The sequence below is a fragment of the Hoplias malabaricus genome, chromosome 2, assembly GCF_029633855.1.
Source record: "Hoplias malabaricus isolate fHopMal1 chromosome 2, fHopMal1.hap1, whole genome shotgun sequence".
Taxonomy (NCBI): domain Eukaryota; kingdom Metazoa; phylum Chordata; class Actinopteri; order Characiformes; family Erythrinidae; genus Hoplias; species Hoplias malabaricus.
Window position 1 is genome coordinate 79,411,271 of NC_089801.1, and position 19,064 is coordinate 79,430,334.

General features: G+C 40.5%; 2 protein-coding genes across 2 annotated transcripts; both read left to right on the top strand.

Moving 5' to 3' along the window:
- Positions 1 to 1,663: 1,663 nt before the first annotated feature.
- On the top strand, positions 1,664 to 10,401 carry LOC136678293 (ribonuclease inhibitor-like). The gene is made up of 9 exons (XM_066656297.1): positions 1,664 to 1,824; positions 1,943 to 2,116; positions 3,956 to 4,005; positions 5,000 to 5,135; positions 6,018 to 6,191; positions 6,512 to 6,666; positions 7,996 to 8,131; positions 9,730 to 9,821; positions 10,304 to 10,401. Exons 1-9 carry the CDS (start codon positions 1,664 to 1,666, stop codon positions 10,399 to 10,401), a joined length of 1,176 nt encoding a protein of 391 aa, XP_066512394.1.
- An 815-nt stretch (positions 10,402 to 11,216) lies between these two features.
- Positions 11,217 to 16,512, top strand: LOC136678302 (ribonuclease inhibitor-like). The gene is made up of 4 exons (XM_066656310.1): positions 11,217 to 11,345; positions 12,365 to 12,538; positions 14,059 to 14,169; positions 16,491 to 16,512. Exons 2-4 carry the CDS (start codon positions 12,387 to 12,389, stop codon positions 16,510 to 16,512), a joined length of 285 nt encoding a protein of 94 aa, XP_066512407.1. The 5' UTR covers positions 11,217 to 11,345; positions 12,365 to 12,386.
- Positions 16,513 to 19,064: the final 2,552 nt, after the last annotated feature.

Genomic DNA, 19,064 nt, shown 5'->3' on the forward strand with positions numbered 1-19,064 from the left:
TTTAATCTATTCTCATTCCGTCCCAGAACATATCGAACATGTGAAAGCAGTTCTCTCCAGGTTACGCAAACACCACCTTTATGTTAAGGCAGAAAAATGTGAGTTTCACAAAAATATCATAACCTTCCTGGGATAAACCCTAACTCCAGGTTATATATCTATGAAGTCTGACAAAGTTTCCACTATTACCTCCTGGCCTATACCTACCACAAAAAAAGATTTACAACGATTATTGGGCTTCGCTAATTTCTATAGGCGGTTTATTTGTAACTTTGGATCCTTAGCTGCTCCCCTCTCAGACCTACTCAAGCAACATCCCAAACAGAAACTTACCTGGACATCTAACGCGGACATGGCATTCGAACACCTGAAGAAAGCATTCTCCTCTGCCCCTATTCTCCGCCAACCCGATCCCGACCTACCATTCGTGCTGGAAGTGGATGCTTCTGAGGTGGGCACAGGAGCCATCCTCTCACAACGGTCAGGTAACCCCCCTAAGTTACATCCCTGTGCTTTCTTTTCTAAGAAACTACTGCTTGCGGAGAGAAACTATAATGTTGGTGACCTCCCAGCACTGGACAAGTGGTTTCACAATAGTGGCAAGACATGGGAGAAGGCTCATGTCCACCTTAGACGTGCACTCCGAACTCCGGCAGGACTACGTCAACCGTCGCCGTAATCCCACCCTGGTATTCCACCCCAGTCAGCGGGTCTGGCTATCCACTCGCCACATGAACCTCAGACTTCCTTGTAAAAAACTCAGTCCCCGGTACATTGGCCCTTTCAAGGTGCTTCGACGGGTCAACCCTGTGTCCTACCGGCTACAACTACCACCCCAATATAAAATGAATCCTACCTTCCATGTCTCCTTATTGAAACCTGTTTTCTACAGTCCTTTTTCTGCAGCTGGAACCGGTCTCCGCCCTCCTCCACCCCTGGAGGTTGAAGGTCAACCCGCATACATAGTGCGGACACCTCCAATACCTCGTAGACTGGGAGGGTTATGGCCCAGAGGAGTAATGCTGGGTACCTGCTGGGAATATCCTGGACCCTGCACTCATCGACAACTTTCATGCAGACCACCCAGACCGTCCAGCTCCTAGAAGGCGAGGTAGACCAAGGGGAGGGCATTCCGGGGCGTCAGGAGCTGCCCGTCGGGAGGAGGGTACTGTTATGAACCACTCGCGCTCCAGCTCACCTGAGTATTAATTAGTTACACCTGCACCTCATAAGCCACACCCCAGTGGCAGCCTTTAAGTTTCCTCTCTCCTCTCTCTTCCTTGCGAAGTATCGCCCTTACATGCGTTTAACTAAACTGTCTAATTTTCCTCTCTGTCTTCTGATATTTCGACCTCTGCTTTTCCCCTCAGGACCCGTCATTCGCCTAGCCCCTCGGATAATCTCTGGACTCTGCTTTCCTAGTGTCACCCACGCTTTCCCTGACTACGCTTACCGGAATAAACCCATCTGGACTGTACACGTCTCTGCGATCCACTCAATACTCTTTACAAATAAAACTCCTGCGATTGGATCCTTTAGTTTCTCTGTTTTTCTTTGGACGTTACAGGTTTGGGTCCTGAACCAAATATGTATTTTAAAAAAAGCGTTGACATATGATGTATGAAAGCGACGCATGTATGACATTAGATTTGTCGTCTGAACAATGCCCCACACTGAGCTTAATGCACTTCTCGGGGCTGTGTACCTGGTGGTATATTTTCAACTGGAAACACAACAAGACAGTGGTCAAATGGATAAAGGAGTCAAAACAGCACCTGAAATTCCTCCACTGCACAGAATAAAAAAGGAGGTGCTGTTTGTTTTGTGAGCACCAGTGTCAGAAGGAAGTGTTCACATTTGCTCTAACAAACCAAACTAACAGACAGTTCCTCACCTTCACGTTTTTTACTGTATTATGCACTGGGTTTACATTGTGTTGCAGATTGTCTGGCTGTAAGCCGACCAAGAATTCCTGTGAAACTCTCTGCTCTGTTCTGAAATCACCAAACTCACCCCTGAAAGAGCTGGAGTTCAGTGAGACTGAGCTGCAGGATTCAGGAGTGGAGCTGATCTCTGAGGCACTGAAGAGTTCACACTGTAAACTGGAGACACTCAGGTGAGATTTTGGATGAATGTCCATGTGGATAATGAGTGTATTCTCCTGCTCTGATTGGCCGTAGTTTGCCCTCAAAAAGTTTAGGCCATTGTTTTTACATCCATAAGGTTCAGAGATTTTACTATTTGTGTTTTTACTATTATCTGTTTGTAAACTGACAGTTATTCCCAAAAGAAAACATTATTCTCAGGCAGTAAAATTACCAGTAATAATAATAATAATAATAATAATAATAATAATAAAACAAAATGTACAGCATTGTAGCGCATTGTAGGTTAGTGTCGCACTCACACAGCTCCAGGGACCTGGAGGTTGTGGGTTCAAGTCCTGCTCCTAGTGACTGTCTGTGAGGAGTGTGGTGTGTTCTCCCTGTGTCCACGGTCCAAAAACACACATTAGTAGGTGGATTGGCAACTGTAGATGTGAGAGTGTGAGTGTGTGTCACCCTTTGAAGGACTGGCGCCCCCTCCAGGGTGAGTTCCTGCCTTGCACCCAGTGATTCCGGGTAGGCTCCAGACCAAGTGCGACCCTGAACTAGATAAGGGTTACAGACATTGAATGAATGAATTAATAATAATAATAATAATAATAATAATTATAATAATAATAACAATACTTAATATACTGCATTTCAGAAAATCTGTGACGATGCTAAACATGTGAAATGTGCTACATTCCGTAAATGCATTGAGAAAAGGAAAAAGGGAGGCCAGGTTTTCCTTGATTATTCATTCATTCATTCATTCATTCATTATCTGTAACTGCGTATCCAGTTTTTGACACATTTCTTCACAGGCCTAACACGGTCAGTGCTCCATTTGCAGTTCTCTAAAAAGCTGTGATAGAGCACAACACCATAGTTTATCTGTGAAAGGAAAATGGAAATGTGCTACAACCCACTGAAGAGGTTAACAGAGTTAGTAAAGTAATGATATTAATGCTGTTGTGAACAGAGGGACTACTACGACTACATAAGACACGACAGAAGACGATCAGTTCAAAGAAGGAATAGAGACTAGACCCTGGGCTAAAGTGAGACTAAGACCAGTCACTCGCTCCCCTGCTCTTATGTGTGTATTCTCCTGCTCCAGCCGAATGTAGTTTACTCTCGCTCTGTTTCTGTTTGTGAAAGAAGAGTGAAGAGTGTTTAGTTTGGAGTGAAATTCCATGTGGAAATAGAATGTAAATAGCACTAAAATATTCAGAATAACATTCAGAACACATGTTCAGATTGAGCTCATATTATACACACCCCTGAATAATTAATATTGGAGAAATACTGCTGTATGAAAATCTCATAATTCCTGATTCACATGAGTCTGAATTTCACATTCTCTATTTTAACTTCACTTTCTCCTGTATTTACTTTACCTTGCAGACTCACAGACTGTAAATTCACCCTGAATTCCTATGAAAGTCTCTGCTCTGCTCTGAACTCACCAAACTCACCCCTGAAAGAGCCAGACCTCAGTCAGACTGACCTGCAGGATTCAGGAGTGAAGCTGGTCTCTGAGGGAGGGAGGAGTTCACACTGTACACTGGAGATAATCAGGTGAGAGTTCTGTGTGTTCCTGAACTGAAAAGGTTTGTAGAAACAGTAAGATTTGCTCTAGTTTTACACAGAACATTTAATAAAGATGGGTCTGTGATTTGGACAGAGGTGATCTAAATATTTCTGATATTCAACATTCAAAACTCACATAGTTTTCCATTTAATGGTGCAGAGAATGGCTCTGAAATTGTTTACGTTACAAGGTTTTAAACCAGTCACCTCAGTGTGTTTATTAGGAACATTTGGTGGTTTATCTTTGAGGTAAAGTCTTAGTTTTAATATTTCAGGTGTTATAAATGGAGAGCTGTGATCAGAGAAGAGAGTTTGGGGCTGGAAGGTCTCTGATTCAATCCCCACAAACCACAGAAATAATTGGGGGTGGTGGGAGTGAAGGAAAAGCACTGTCCTCCTTCAGTCCATGGCTGAGGGGCCCTTGAGCAAGGCACGAACCCCCAACTGCTCCTCAGGCTTCGAGGATGATTGCCCCCAGTGCACTAGTGTGTGTGTGTGTGTTAACAGCCACATGTGTTGAATGAAGACACGTTTCATTGTACATTAAAATTCTTTTAGACCTGAGGATCTTTCTAGAGGAATAAGAACAGAGCACTTATCTACAAAGTGGAAGCACTACTTCAGCGGTGGTGAAACACAGTTAGCGTTGCTGCCACATAGCCCCAGCGTCTCTGGGTCCTAGAGTCAGTCCTCACCTTGGGTTACTGACTGTGAGGAGTGTGGTGTGTTCTCTCTGTGTCTATGTGGGTTTCCTCCAGTGACTCTGGTTTCATCACACAGTCCAGACACACATGTTGGTGTGTGTGTGTGTGAGATGTTCCTGCCTGGCTCCCAGTAATTTTTAGTGAGTCTCCGGTCCCACCGTGCCCCTGATCAAGATGAAGCTGTAACTGACATTTAACAAATAAATTAATTCCTTCATTCATTGGTTATTTTGGTGACATTTAGAGCAGACTGTAGCTATGTTCCATTGAGACCTCGACACTGTCTTCATCTGACTGTAATTCTCTCTTCCCCCGTTTCTGCCTCCTGAAGTGAGAGGGAGTTTAAAGAGAGTTTAATTTTGGGGTGAAAGTTCATGTGGAGAAGAGAATACAAACAGTGCAGAAAATATTCAGAACAATATTCAGAAAAAATGTTCAGACTGAGTCTGTTATTAATGCCCCTCTGAATAATGTAAATAATGGAAAGTATTATTTTACTCATTAATCTCATTAAACTGATTCTGAGTCTGAAATCCACATTCTGTTTGAACTGTGCTGTATTTACTTTGCTTTGCAGACTGAATGTGTATAAACTCACCATGAATTCCTGTGAAGTTCACTTCTCTGATCTGAAATCACCAAACTCCTCCCTGAAAGAGCTGGACCTCAGTCACACTTTGCTGCATGAATCAGAAGTGAAGCTGATCTCTGACGGACTGAAGAGTTCAAACAGTAAAGTAGAGATACTCAGGTAAGACACGCTTTTTATCTTTTAATTTCTGACAGAAATGTTTAAAAGTGTTTGAAATATCAGATTGTGGAGGTCTGATGGCGTGGCTCTGCTGCTTCAGCTTCATGATTCACTTTATATTTTACACACAGCACATGTTCACTATGTTCTTATTCTAGGAAACAGAAAACACCTGTGAACGCTCAGGACTCACAGGTGCAGGGCGTGGCTAGGAAACGAGCGGAAAAGACACATGGCAAGAAAAACAGAATTGAACACAGGATAACATTTCTTTCAAAACAATATGGAGCTGTTTTCTGAAACATTTCACTTGAGAATAAACAGGTTTTACAAATACAAATATAAATGTTAGTAAAGTATTGATGTATTTCCTGAAGAATTTCTCCAGATTAAATCTGTTCAGTGGCTGAGTTTCTCTGCTCTTCACAGCAGCAGGTGTCTATAGGTTGTTCTTCTCTACAATAAGTTGGAATAAAGTTTTTTTTGCTTTGTTTTTCTCGTACATTTAAGAAAGTCATCATTGAGTGTGATCACAAATGTCAGTGTGAATCCTAAATCATAAAAGACCTCATAAATGTCAAATGGCTGAGTGAGTGAAGACCTGTGATGCACTGGGGCCCTGTCCAGGGAGTGTTCCTCTTGCAGCCAGTGATTCTGGGGAGGATTCAGACCCACGTGACCCTGAACAGGACGAAGCACTTACAGAAAATGAATGAATGTTCAGATTGAGCTCATTGTTTGTGTCTCTTAATAACGTTTATAAAACACAGGCCCCAAGATTATAACAGTAGTGTTTTCCACACGTCATAATTCTTGATTCCTGTGAGGTTGAGTTTCACATTCTCTGTTTTAACTCTACACTGTGTTTACTTCTCCTTACAGATTGTCTCTCTTTAAACTGTCCTTGAATTCCTATGAAAGTCTCTGCTCTGTTCTGAAATCACCAAACTCACCCCTGAAAGAGCTGGACCTCAGTCACATTGACCTGCAGGATTCAGGAGTGAAGCTGATCTCTGAGACACTAAAGAGTTCACACTGTAAACTGGAGACACTCAGGTGAGAGTTGTGTGATTGTGAGTTGAATGTCCTTGTGGATAATGTGTGTATTCTTCTGATCCAGTTGGCTGTAGTTACCTTCACAAAGTTTAGTTTAGAGTGAAATTCCATGTGGAAATAGAATGTAAATAGCTCTAAAATATTCAGAATAACATTCAGAACAAATGTTCAGATTGAGCTCATATTATACACACCCCTGAATAATTAATATTGGAGAAATACTGATGTATGAAAATCTCATAATTCCTGATTCACATGAGTCTGAATTTCACATTCTCTATTTTAACTTCACTTTCTCCTGTATTTACTTTACCTTGCAGACTCACAGACTGTAGATTCACCCTGAATTCCTATGAAAGTCTCTGCTCTGCTCTGAACTCACCAAACTCACCCCTGAAAGAGCCGGACCTCAGTCAGACTGACCTGCAGGATTCAGGAGTGAAGCTGGTCTCTGAGGGATGGAGGAGTTCACACTGTACACTGGAGATAATCAGGTGAGATTTCTGTGTGTTCCTGAATAGAAAAGGTTTGTAGAAACAGTAAGATTTGCTCTAGTTTTACACCGAACATTTAATAAAGGTTGGTCTGTGATTTGGACAAAAGTGATTTAAATGTTTTTGATATTGAACATTTATAGCTCAGGTCTCTTTGTGTCTGTGTGGGGTGTGATCTTTCTGCATCTGTGTGGGGCGTGATCTCTCTGTGTCTGTGTGGGCGTGATTTCTCTGTGTCTGTGTGGGCGTGATTTCTCTGTGTCTGTGTGGGCGTGATCTCTCTGCGTCTGTGTGGGGTGTGATATCTCTGCGTCTGTGTGGGGTGTGATATCTCTGCGTCTGTGTGGGGTGTGATATCTCTGCGTCTGTGTGGGGTGTGATCTCTCTGCGTCTGTGTGGGGTGTGATCTCTCTGCGTCTGTGTGGGGTGTGATCTCTCTGCGTCTGTGTGGGGTGTGATCTCTCTGCGTCTGTGTGGGGTGTGATCTCTCTGCGTCTGTGTGGGGTGTGATCTCTCTGCGTCTGTGTGGGGTGTGATCTCTCTGCGTCTGTGTGGGGTGTGATCTCTCCGTGTCTGTGTGGGGTGTGATCTCTCCGTGTCTGTGTGGGGTGTGATCTCTCCGTGTCTGTGTGGGGTGTGATCTCTCCGCGTCTGTGTGGGGCGTGATCTCTCCGCGTCTGTGTTGGGCGTGATCTCTCTGCGTCTGTGTCGGGTGTGATCTCTCTGCGTCTGTGTGATGTGTGATCTCTCTGTGTCTGGGTGTGTGTGTGTGTGATGTCCTGTGATTCACTGGTGTCCTGTCCGGGGTGTGTTTTTGCCTTTCACCCAATGCTTCCAGTTAGGCTCCAGTCCCCACTTTGACATGGTTAGAGATGAAGTGGTTACAGAGGATGAATGAATGAATTTATTCATATATTCATTGGTTAATTCGGTGCAGTCTGTAGCTATGTTCCATTGAGACTAGTCCTCGACACTGTCTTCATCTGACTGTAATTCTCTCTTCCCCCGTTTCTGCCTCCTGAAGTGAGAGGGAGTTTAAAGAGAGTTTAATTTTGGGGGTGAAAGTTCATGTGGAGAAGAGAATACAAACAGTGCTGAAAATATTCAGAACAATATTCAGAAAAAATGTTCAGACTGAAGTCTGTTATTAATGCCCCTCTGAATAATGTAAATAATGGAAAGTATTATTTTACTCATTAATCTCATTAAACTGATTCTGAGTCTGAAATCCACATTCTGTTTGAACTGTGCTGTATTTACTTTGCTTTGCAGACTGAATGTGTATAAACTCACCATGAATTCCTGTGAAGTTCACTTCTCTGCTCTGAAATCACCAAACTCCTCCCTGAAAGAGCTGGACCTCAGTGACACTGAGCTGCAGGAATCAGAAATGAAGCTGATCTCTGACCGACTGAAGAGTTCAAACAGTAAAGTGGAGATACTCAGGTGAGACAAGCTTTTTATCTTTTAATTTCTGACAGAAGTGTTTGAAATATCAGATTGTGGAGGTCTGACGGCGTGGCTCTGCTGCTTCAGCTTCATGATTCACTTTATATTTTACACACAGCACATGTTCACTATGTTCTTATTCTTATTTCATATTTTATGAGGCATTTTATTGAATGTGTCTCATCAAACCACACTCTCCAACACTATTTACTGAGATCTTCCACATTGATCTGGATTTATGGAGCTGTCGGTTCAGGAACGAGACGAAGGGACTGAAGCACATGCAGAGATGGAGATTTATTAAACAAGTCACGGGAACAAGAAATAAACAAAGGGAGCACAAATGACACAGACACAAAATGAAGGACAAACCAGGGACACAGAGAGGAGCTTATGAAGGAAAACACGATAGGAAACACCTGTGAACGCTCAGGACTCACAGGTGCAGGGCGTGGCTAGGAAACGAGCGGAAAAGACACCTGGCAAGAAAAACAGAACTGAACACGTGATCAAAACATGGCAAAGGACATAAACACAGGAGAACAGTCACAGATTATAACAGGAGTTAATAACGGGGACAGCCGTGGCCTTGAGGTTAGAGAAGTGAGCATGAGACCGGAAGGTTGCCGGTTAAATTTTTTAAGGAAAATTTCATTCACGGCTGAAGTGTCCTTAAGCAAGGCGCCCAACCCACGAACTGCTCCCCGGGCACTGAGGTGGTTGGCAGCCCCCTGCTCTGGTTGTGTGTGTGTTCACTGCCCCTAGTGTTTGTGAAGAATTGCTCACAAGAGTATCTTTGTGTGTTCACTGCCACAGATGGGTAAAATGCAGAGAAGTAATTTCCCTAAGAGGATCAATAAAGCTGTTTCTTCTTCAATTTAGTGCCTGAAAAGAGTAAATAAATGAGGTGTTGTGTAAATGTTCTCCCACTGTTTACAAAAACAAACCTTTAGAAACAGTGTGTTTTTAAATGATATACATTTCTTTCAAAACAATATGGAGCTGTTTTCTGAAACATTTCACTTGAGAATAAACAGGTTTTACAAATACAAATATAAATGTTAGTAAAGAATTGATGTATTTCCTGAAGGATTTCTCCAGATTAAATCAGTTCAGTGGCTGAGTTTCTCTGCTCTTCCCAGCAGCAGGTGTCTATAGTTTGTTCTTCTCTACAATAAGTTGGAATAAAGTTTTTTTTGCTTTGTTTTTCTCGTACATTTAAGAAAGTCATTATTGAGCGTGATCACAAATGTCAGTGTGAATCCTAAATCATAAAAGACCTCATAAATGTCAAATGGGTGAGTGAGTGAAGACCTGTGATGCACTGGGGCCCTGTCCAGGGAGTGTTCCTCTTGCAGCCAGTGATTCTGGGGAGGATTCAGACCCACGTGACCCTGAACAGGACGAAGCACTTACAGAAAATGAATGAATGTTCAGATTGAGCTAATTGTTTGTGTCTCTTAATAACGTTTATAACACACAGACCCCAAGATTATAACAGTAGTGTTTTCCTCACGTCATAATTCTTGATTCCTGTGAGGGTGAGTTTCACATTCTCTGTTTTAACTCTACACTGTGTTTACTCCTCATTACAGATTGTCTCGCCGTGAGTTGTCCATGGATTTCTATAATAGTCTCTGCTCTGCTCTGAAATCACCAAACTCACCCCTGAAAGAGCTGGACCTCGGTCACACTGACCTGCAGGATTCAGGAGTGAAGCTGATCTCTGAGGCACTAAAGAGTTCACACTGTAAACTGGAGACACTCAGGTGAGAGTTGTGTGATTGTGAGTTGAATGTCCATGTGGATAATGTGTGTGTTCTCCTGCTCCAGTTGGCTGTAGTTACCCTCACAAAGTTTAGTTTGGAGTGAAATACCATGTGGAAATAGAATGTAAATAGCACTAAAATATTCAGAATAACATTCAGAACAAATGTTCAGATTGAACTCATAATGTACACACCCCTGAATAATTAATATTGGAGAAATACTGATGTATGAAAATCTCATAATTCCTGATTCACATGAGTCTGAATTTCACATTCTCTATTTTAACTTCACTTTCTCCTGTATTTACTTTACCTTGCAGACTCACAGACTGTAAATTCACCCTGAATTCCTATGAAAGTCTCTGCTCTGCTCTGAACTCACCAAACTCACCCCTGAAAGAGCCGGACCTCAGTCAGACTGACCTGCAGGATTCAGGAGTGAAGCTGGTTTCTGAGGGATGGAGGAGTTCACACTGTACACTGGAGATAATCAGGTGAGATTTCTGTGTGTTCCTGAATAGAAAAGGTTTGTAGAAACAGTAAGATTTGCTCTAGTTTTACACAGAACATTTAATAAAGGTTGGTCTGTGATTTGGACAGAAGTGATCTAAATGTTTTTGATATTCAACATTCAGGACTCATATAGTTTTCTATTTAATGTGTCTGTGTGGGGCGTGATCTCTCTGCGTCTGTGTGGGGCGTGATCTCTCTGCGTCTGTGTGGGGCGTGATCACATCCACGGGTATGTGAGTGTGTCTGGGTGAATGTGTGATGTCCTGTGATTCACTGCTGTCCTGTCAAGGGTGTGTTCTTGCCTTTCAACCAATGATTCTAGTTAGGCTTCAGTCGCCACTTTGACCTGGTTTGGGATGAAGTGGTTACAGAAGATGAATTAATGAATTTATTCATATATTCATTGGTTATTTTGGTGCAGTCTGTAGTTATTTTCCATTAAGATTAGTCCTCAACACTGTCTTCATCTGACTGTAACTCTCTCTTCCACTGTTTCTGCCTCCTGAAGTGAGAGGGAGTTTAAAGAGAGTTTACTTTTGAGGGTCAAAGTTCATGTGGATAAGAGAATGCAAACAGTGCAGAAAATATTCAGAAGAATATTCAAAAAAAATGTTCAGACTGAGTCTGTTATTAATGCCCCTCTGAATAATGTAAATAATGGAAAGTATTATTTTACTCATTAATCTCATTAAACTGATTCTGAGTCTGAAATCCACATTCTGTTTGAACTGTGCTGTATTTACTTTGCTTTGCAGACTGAATGTGTATAAACTCACCATGAATTCCTGTGAAGTTCACTTCTCTGCTCTGAAATCACCAAACTCCTCCCTGAAAGAGCTGGACCTCAGTCACACTGAGCTGCAGGAATCAGAAGTGAAGCTGATCTCTGACGGACTGAAGAGTTCAAACAGTAAAGTGGAGATACTCATGTAAGACACGCTTTTTATCTTTTAATTTCTGACAGAAATGTTTGAAAGTGTTTGAAATAAACAAACCACACTCATCAAACCACACTCATCAAACCACACTCTCCAACACTATTTACTGAGATCTTCCACATGGATCTGGATTTATGCAGCTGTCAGTTCAGGAACGAGACGAAGGGACTGAAGCACATGCAGAGATGGAGATTTATTAAACAAGTCACGGGAACAAGAAATAAACAAATGACACACACAAAATGAAGGACAAACCAAGGACACAGAGAGGAGCTTATGAAGGAAAACACGATAGGAAACACCTGTGAACGCTCAGGACTCACAGGTGCAGGACATGGCTAGGAAATGAGCGGAAAAGACACATGGCAAGAAAAACAGAACTGAACATAGGATCACATTTCTTTCAAAACAATATGGAGCTGTTTTCTGAAACATTTCACTTGAGAATAAACAGGTTTTACAAATACAAATATAAATGTTAGTAAAGAACTGATGTATTTCCTGAAGAATTTCTCCAGATTAAATCAGTTCAGTGGCAGAGTTTCTCTGCTCTTCCCAGCAGCAGGTGTCTATAGTTTGTTCTTCTCTACAATAAGTTGGAATAAAGTTTTTTGCTTTGTTTTTCTCGTACATTTAAGAAAGTCATTATTGACCGTGATCACAAATGTCAGTGTGAATCCTAAATCATAAAAGACCTCATAAATGTCAAATGGGTGAGTAAGTGAAGACCTGTGATGCACTGGGGCCCTGTCCAGGGAGTGTTCCTCTTGCAGCCAGTGATTCTGGGGAGGATTCAGACCCACGTGACCCTGAACAGGACGAAACACTTACAGAAAATGAATGAATGTTCAGATTGAGCTCATTGTTTGTGCCTCTTAATAACGTTTATAACATACAGACATAAAGTTTATAACAGTAGTGTTTTCCACATGTCATCATTCTTGATTCCTGTGAGGGTGAGTTTCACATTCTCTGTTTTAACTCTACACTGTGTTTACTTCTCCTTACAGATTGCCTCGCTGTGACCTGTCCATGGATTTCTATAATAGTCTCTACTCTGCTCTGAAATCACCAAACTCACCCCTGAAACAGCTTGATCTCAGTCAAACTGACCTGCAAGATTCCGGAGTGAAGCTGATCTCTAAGACACTGAAAAGTTCACACTGTAAACTGGAGACACTCAGGTCAGTTCTGTCAGTTCAGACTTGATTTTTAATGCTTCACCAACATTAAATTTGTACATCTTTAACATTTTATTTAGTGGATACAATGTTGCGCCCCACACTTTTCTGTAAGATGTATCTAGAGGTATCGAGGGATGGGTGTAAGATGGAATGTGTGGTGTAATGTGTAAGTGAGGGAACAACAGAATGCTCTTTTCAGCCTTTATCTAAAGCCAAGTACAAGATATAATAAAGCAGCAGTAGGGGTATGATAATGGTTTAAGAACACAACAATGCAAATGTAGTTGTAGCAGTGATATGAAAAGTAGAAGAAAATGAAAAATCTCAAATGCTATAACCATCCGACTACTACTGGGTGGACTGTGGATGGTGCCAAAGAAAAGAAATAAACAAAAGTTCCGTAACAAATAAAACTAACATGCCCCAAAAATACAACCGTGGCACTCACCCCTTACCTAGTGTGTGTATATACAGGGTTTGTCCTACCATGGAATGTGTAGGTGCCTGCACTTGCCTGTTCACACCAGTGGTGGTGGTAGAGAGATTTAACAAGGGAAGAGCAATCCACAGATTTAAAATGGCTAAAGTGAAGCTAGGCTAAAGTAAAGTTAGCAGCACCACAACTAAACCTCAAACTCTAGCTAGTGACAGCAACAATAACCTCAAGTTGAGCTAGCAGCAAAGATCATCAAACAAAATAGCAGCAACATCTGTAAACATAAGCTAGCAGCAACAAGCCTCAAACCATAAGTTAGTAGCATTCAAATATCACACAGGTAAAAAGCTCCCCCCCTCATTGTTTCACTTGGTGGTCTTTATATCCAAGAGGTCCCACCTCTTCCAGGTGAACAGCTCGTCCTATAGGAGGATTAGGACAGCAGTCTTGGGCAACAGCTCCCCCATTGGCTGAACAGGTAATAAACTAGAGAGAGGAATTGAAAGAAAGTAGAGGGAGAAAACAAAACAAACAGTGCCTCTCTGGCACGTAACATACAATATGAAATATTAAGATGAAGTCAGGTGCTGGATTCCTAGATTATAATTCACTACTCACAAAAATCAGATCATCTTCTCCTACATTATCTCTGCTCTCTGAACACTTCAGGACTTCTGTAAAGTGTTTCCACTGCTGGAGTAACAGTCAACAGCAGACTCTCCCCATGGTGATATTATCAGTCATACAGGCTATGAACCAGAGCAGAGGTTTATTATTATAGTGATATACAGACACTGAGTCTTTGGTTTTTATCTTTTAATGTGTTCTACACAGAGTCTGATCAGTGTAATGTAAAAGATCAGACTGAACTCTGTTATTCCTAAAGTTATCTTGTTATTTGAGGCATTTCTCTTTAGCTGCTCTAAGAGGTTTCTGTGAAGCTTCAGTTCTGTTCTGTTAAACTGAGTGTTTTAATGTTTAAATGAAGCACTGGAGGAAAGCTGAGTTGCAGTGGTATTTTTTTGTTTGTTTGTTTTTGTTGTTCCTGTATCTATTCAGTGAGTAATGTCCTCTCTCTTTACAGACTAACTGGGTGTAAACTTGGGGAAAAGGCTTGTGAAGATCTGGGCTCAGTTTTACTGGTGAACTCCTCCCTGAAAGAACTGGACCTCAGTAACAATGACCTGCAGGATTCAGGAGTGGAGAAGCTCTCTGCTGCACTGAAGAGTTCACTCTGTAAACTGGAGACACTCAGGTCAGAGTTCTGGGATTTTATTCATTTTCTATTCTTCACAAACATGACTTTAATCATAAAGACATTTTTCTCTAAGTTCTTTTATAAAATATAAAGGAAAAGACTGTGTTACTAGATTATAATAAACACTCCACTGGGATTATTAACACAACTTGGGGTGGGGGATACGGCCCTAATCTTGACAATAACAATATTCTTGGTGATATGAATAAAACACTGAAAATACTTATAAATACTTATAAATAAATGTTATATTAATATGAATTATATTCAATAATATATGTTTAATAGAGCTGGGCGATATATATCTCGACATTTTTCTTCTTATGAGATAATAACAAAAAGGCACTTCTGAGTCAAAGCTACATGTCCCAAATGTCACACAGGAACTTTTATTAACATTCAGCTGTAGATGTCCATGAGACATTGCTCAAAAATAAACTATTGGCATATATTAAATAATAATGCTCCTTAAATAAAATAATGTGATTTTCCTTCATAACAAAAGACTCATAGCTGTGCTGTTAAACTGTAAACAGAAAACATACAGAGCAACAATAGCAGAAAGTTCATTTGTTCTTTAAAAGTGAGTTTCCTGTGAAGCAGACTTCACCAAAGTGCTTCCTCCTGTGTGTGCTCCTGTACGTCTAGTACTTTGTGTAAATAACAAATCATGTAAACAGACTGAATGAAATAAAAATAAATCCATCCTTCAGTCATCAGTAGGGCTGGGCGAAATGGACAGAAAATCATACCTCGATATATTTTAGTTGAATAGTGATATACGATACATGTTGTGAAAAATGTGAACAAATGTTTTATGAACATTTTATAAACAGAACATTCAGTTGTGTGTGTTAGCTCCACCTCGTCTCTCAATATTCAAATGAAAATCAAATGTCCATGTGTGTTTAAGACAAAGGTTTTCATTAACTCTTCCTCATAATTGTACATTGAAAGGGAACGCTTCACGTGCAACTGCGACTGGACAATTGTTATCGTGGGTCAGGAGTTTTAATCAGCCTTTTGGAGCCCTTTTTCTTTACTGTTGAGACGGGGAGCAGACCCTTTTGCTCTGTAGTAAACTACCGCTTTAGTAACACCACGCCACTTCGTACTTTTCTCTTCGTAAGGCACAGCGTTAGCTAATGAAGCTTGCAGTGCTGTCTGAACTGGTTTAGGGAACTGTACTGGGATGTGAATACTTCAGAACAGTGGCAGCAGCCCCTCGAAATTTAACAGCTTCATACAGAAATTTGTGCTGCTGTTGTAAGTGGTGAAATAGGCTGAGAGTACTCCCACATTTTGATACTACGTCCTTTCAGCATTCCCTGCAGATAGACGTTTCTGCTTATCATCTGACCGGTAAAATCCGAACCATTTACATCAGTGGCGGATGCTGGTCTTTCAAGGAGGGGAAGCTCAGAACAGAATGAAAATGTAATGATCCCACAGATCTTTACACCAAAGGATCGCTGATTCTCTCATTTCGCTGTCAATCAAAAAGGGATTCAGCCTCAAGACAGATCATCCAATCATCATGCAAAAGTTGAGCATGTTGTAGTGCATATTTATTCAATGACATGTACACTCAACAGTATATATTTTATCACTTATTGTTTGACATTTTAGGGGAGACTGAGCTTCCCTTGCAGTCTTAGAGCAATCGCCTCTGATTTACATATAACCAAACCGCTGTTCTTTTTCATGCCCTGTGTTACTCTGCTCCATTGTGTGTGTGTGTGTGTGTGTGAGAGAGAGAGAGAAAGAGAGAACCCGGGTGGCAATTTTTAGACTTTTAAAAACTTTAAATATCGATATGAGAGATATAGCCTCACTACATATCTCTGTTCTATCTTGATATATTTTAAAATATCGATATATCGCCCAGCCCTGATATTTAATACATATTAATGATCTTAAATGCTTTTATTTATTAAAAAGATTTATTTTACTACAAATGTAACTGTTACAACATTCAGAAGAAGCGACAAACAAATCTGTAAACATTTGCTTTTTGGAAACAACAGTAACTTTCCAAGATTCTGATTTTGTATGAAATGAATAACGTAGCAGAAAGTGTATAGTGTGAATAGGAAGGAAGTATACAAAAAGTAGCATTAAAGCTTTATGGTAAATAACAAAAAATAAATAAATAAACACAGAATAGTGTCTGTGCAGAGTCAGAGTAGTTTATCTGCTTTGGTTAGAGCTCATTGGCTGTTGAACTCTTCTAAAGGACTTTCCTTGTCCTCCACCAGGTGCTTCTGCTCGAGGAGGTGAAACAGATTAGTTGTGTTTCCTCCTTCTGTTGTTACAGGCTTCTTTCATTTCTTACATAACACCACGGTTTATTGTTCATCTGATATTTTGTAACAATCCACCTCCACACGACTGAAGTCACTCTACCTTTTTGGAGTAAATTCCTCTGCCTCAGAGCCACTTTCCACCGTACTTCACTGTGTCTAAGTGACTCATGTAAAGAACATACGCTGTATTCTGGGTAACTGCATGACTTATGTTACGTAAACAAGTCACGATAAATTTATTTTTTTATAGTTTTGAAAATTGATGATATTATCACGAACAATACAATATGGAACATGATAAACAGTATTTTATCATTTGTGGCTAAATCCAAAAATAGAATATTGTGTATAAAATTTTATTTATTCATATTTTCATGTGGTATATTAAATAACGGTATAATTTAATATATAATTATTATATTTCGTATAATGGTATTATATAAAGAAAGTTTTCTCATTTTTAAAATGTGCTCTCTCTCAGAAACAGTTTTGTATCGTCACCATGTGTCAGTGTGCACTGTCGGGCGGTGCTGATCTGAACTGCACAGCGACAAAAACACTTCACTCGACCCACACTCACAGATACGAGGCTCAGCGCGGCCCGGCAGTGCAAACCGAATTTTAACACCGTCATCAAGGCAACTCAAGGCATAAATACAGAGTGCTCACTTTGATGTTTTTACACTTGCTCTTGTAAGGTCACTGTTGTCAGAGCTGTTATTATCAGACAGTTGTACACACAATAAAAAAGGGGACTATCTTCTACAGCCGTCTCTGTGGCTATTTTGTATTGTTTATTCCATTTATTTGGGTATAGTGTACAATATATACAGTGAAACCGTGTCTGTGTGTGTGTACACAATGAAACTGATTGAGTGAATTATCTTATGAATAATGGAGTCACAGTCCCTCTGACAGCGGTTTTTGAGAAAGGCACTGAAGGTTTTTGCAAGCGCGCGCGGATATTTTTCTACATTAGAGTTATAGCCGACAGAATTATGAATAGCTAACCGTAAGCTAACTGCAGTATTAAGCTATTAAGTCATTTAGATTTTAGCATTACACAATCAACTAACCATGTATGTTGATAACTACCTATCATTTACAGTATATTCTATCACTGATAGCAAGGAGAGGGCGGACCACTGTAGACCCACTAAGGACAAAGTTGGAGGTCCACTAGTGTTTTACACAGCGTTTTCTGGCCGGACCACTGGTGATTAAACAGAATTTTAGACAATATACCACATTTTAGCACTTTTCCATTCTCAGTCCAATTTTCAGGTTTTGGCACTCTTGAATCTTATTCGGTTAATATCTAAAATTCTAATATTCTTGCAGAAACATATGAGCAGGGCTTTTGATAATACATTTACACAGCACTAATCCATTGCCTGTGTTTTCCATAGGCAAGGCTCATGTGGGCTTGCATTATGAGGTATTTAACATGAGAGATTTTTTTGTGCGTGCTTCAAGCTTCAGATTCAAGAGTGCCATCACTAGGAATCGGTAACCAGGTTCTGAATTTGTGACGTATTTCCTGTTAAAAGCGAGAAGCGAGAGAGAGCTCAAATTTTTAAAGCGAGGAAAAAACAGGAACGCGCACTGAAAACAGTGAAACGAGAGCGCGGAGCTACATCGCTGTCGCTGTTTTCGTTCGGTTTTCATGATTCTGTGCGCTCGTCGAGTCTGACTTGATTTAGTGTGATTTTACGCTCTCGCATAAAAGACAGTGATCTCACTCCATAGTAACTAGTGTAAGGGTTAAATTGGGCCAATAGATAATAAATGTTATAGTTTTAAATTGTTTTATCTTTTATATTTTAAAGTTTTATTCTGGCAGAATTTAAGTCCAAATATTTAAGAGAATAACTGCTCTTTGTTTATTATCACAAATATTCATCCTGATTTATGATTGGTTGAAGAAGTTACGTGATGTAAGGAAAACGGGGAAGTGAGTAGAGAGTGAGTGTGTGGCTTCTGACGGTGGAAAAATAAAAGACAGCACTGCCAGGAAATTATCCGTCTCCATCTGGTTTCTTTTTGAATGAAGAGTGATCCAACCACCCTTTATCGAACCCCTACGTGTACACTAGTGTTATCTTAGCTCCTTGTGGCTTTGCTTAATCTGTACCTCGTCAAAGAAATGTTCTGCTATGAGACACTTACCCCAGACCCCCTGGTTAAAGCTTAGCCCCTCATCATTCATCTCTAGTGATGGCCCTGTCTTGTCGTGCAAACATCTCAGTCGTATCACTGTTTTTATAGCATTGTAGCATTAACGGTGTAGCGAGCAAATTAAGAGATAGAACACAAAAAGGAAATCTCCTCCACCTCCTCCAGCCTTCGTGTGTATATATATATATATATGCATTTCTTACGAGCATTGTTTATTTTATTAACACTTATTTGGATTTGAATGGTAAGACTGATGTAAAGATACAGGTGAAATTTTACTGTACCAATTATATTGATAATTAATACTTTGAGTTTGATGCCAGAATCAATTCAGTGTTATTAAACAGA

What these genes read in the sequence shown, in the direction of transcription:
- LOC136678302 (XM_066656310.1), top strand. Translation starts at nt 12,387, where the DNA reads ATGGATTTCTATAATAGTCTCTACTCTGCTCTGAAATCACCAAACTCA. An exon ending in TGTAAACTGGAGACACTCAG is followed by an intron (nt 12,539 to 14,058) that starts GTCAGTTCTGTC and finishes CTCTCTTTACAG; the next exon opens with ACTAACTGGGTGTAAACTTG. An exon ending in AACAATGACCTGCAGGATTC is followed by an intron (nt 14,170 to 16,490) that starts AGGAGTGGAGAA and finishes GTCCTCCACCAG; the next exon opens with GTGCTTCTGCTCGAGGAGGT.
- LOC136678293 (XM_066656297.1), top strand. Translation starts at nt 1,664, where the DNA reads ATGCCCCACACTGAGCTTAATGCACTTCTCGGGGCTGTGTACCTGGTG. An exon ending in AAGGAGGTGCTGTTTGTTTT is followed by an intron (nt 1,825 to 1,942) that starts GTGAGCACCAGT and finishes ATTGTGTTGCAG; the next exon opens with ATTGTCTGGCTGTAAGCCGA. An exon ending in AGTAAAGTAGAGATACTCAG is followed by an intron (nt 5,136 to 6,017) that starts GTAAGACACGCT and finishes TTCTCCTTACAG; the next exon opens with ATTGTCTCTCTTTAAACTGT.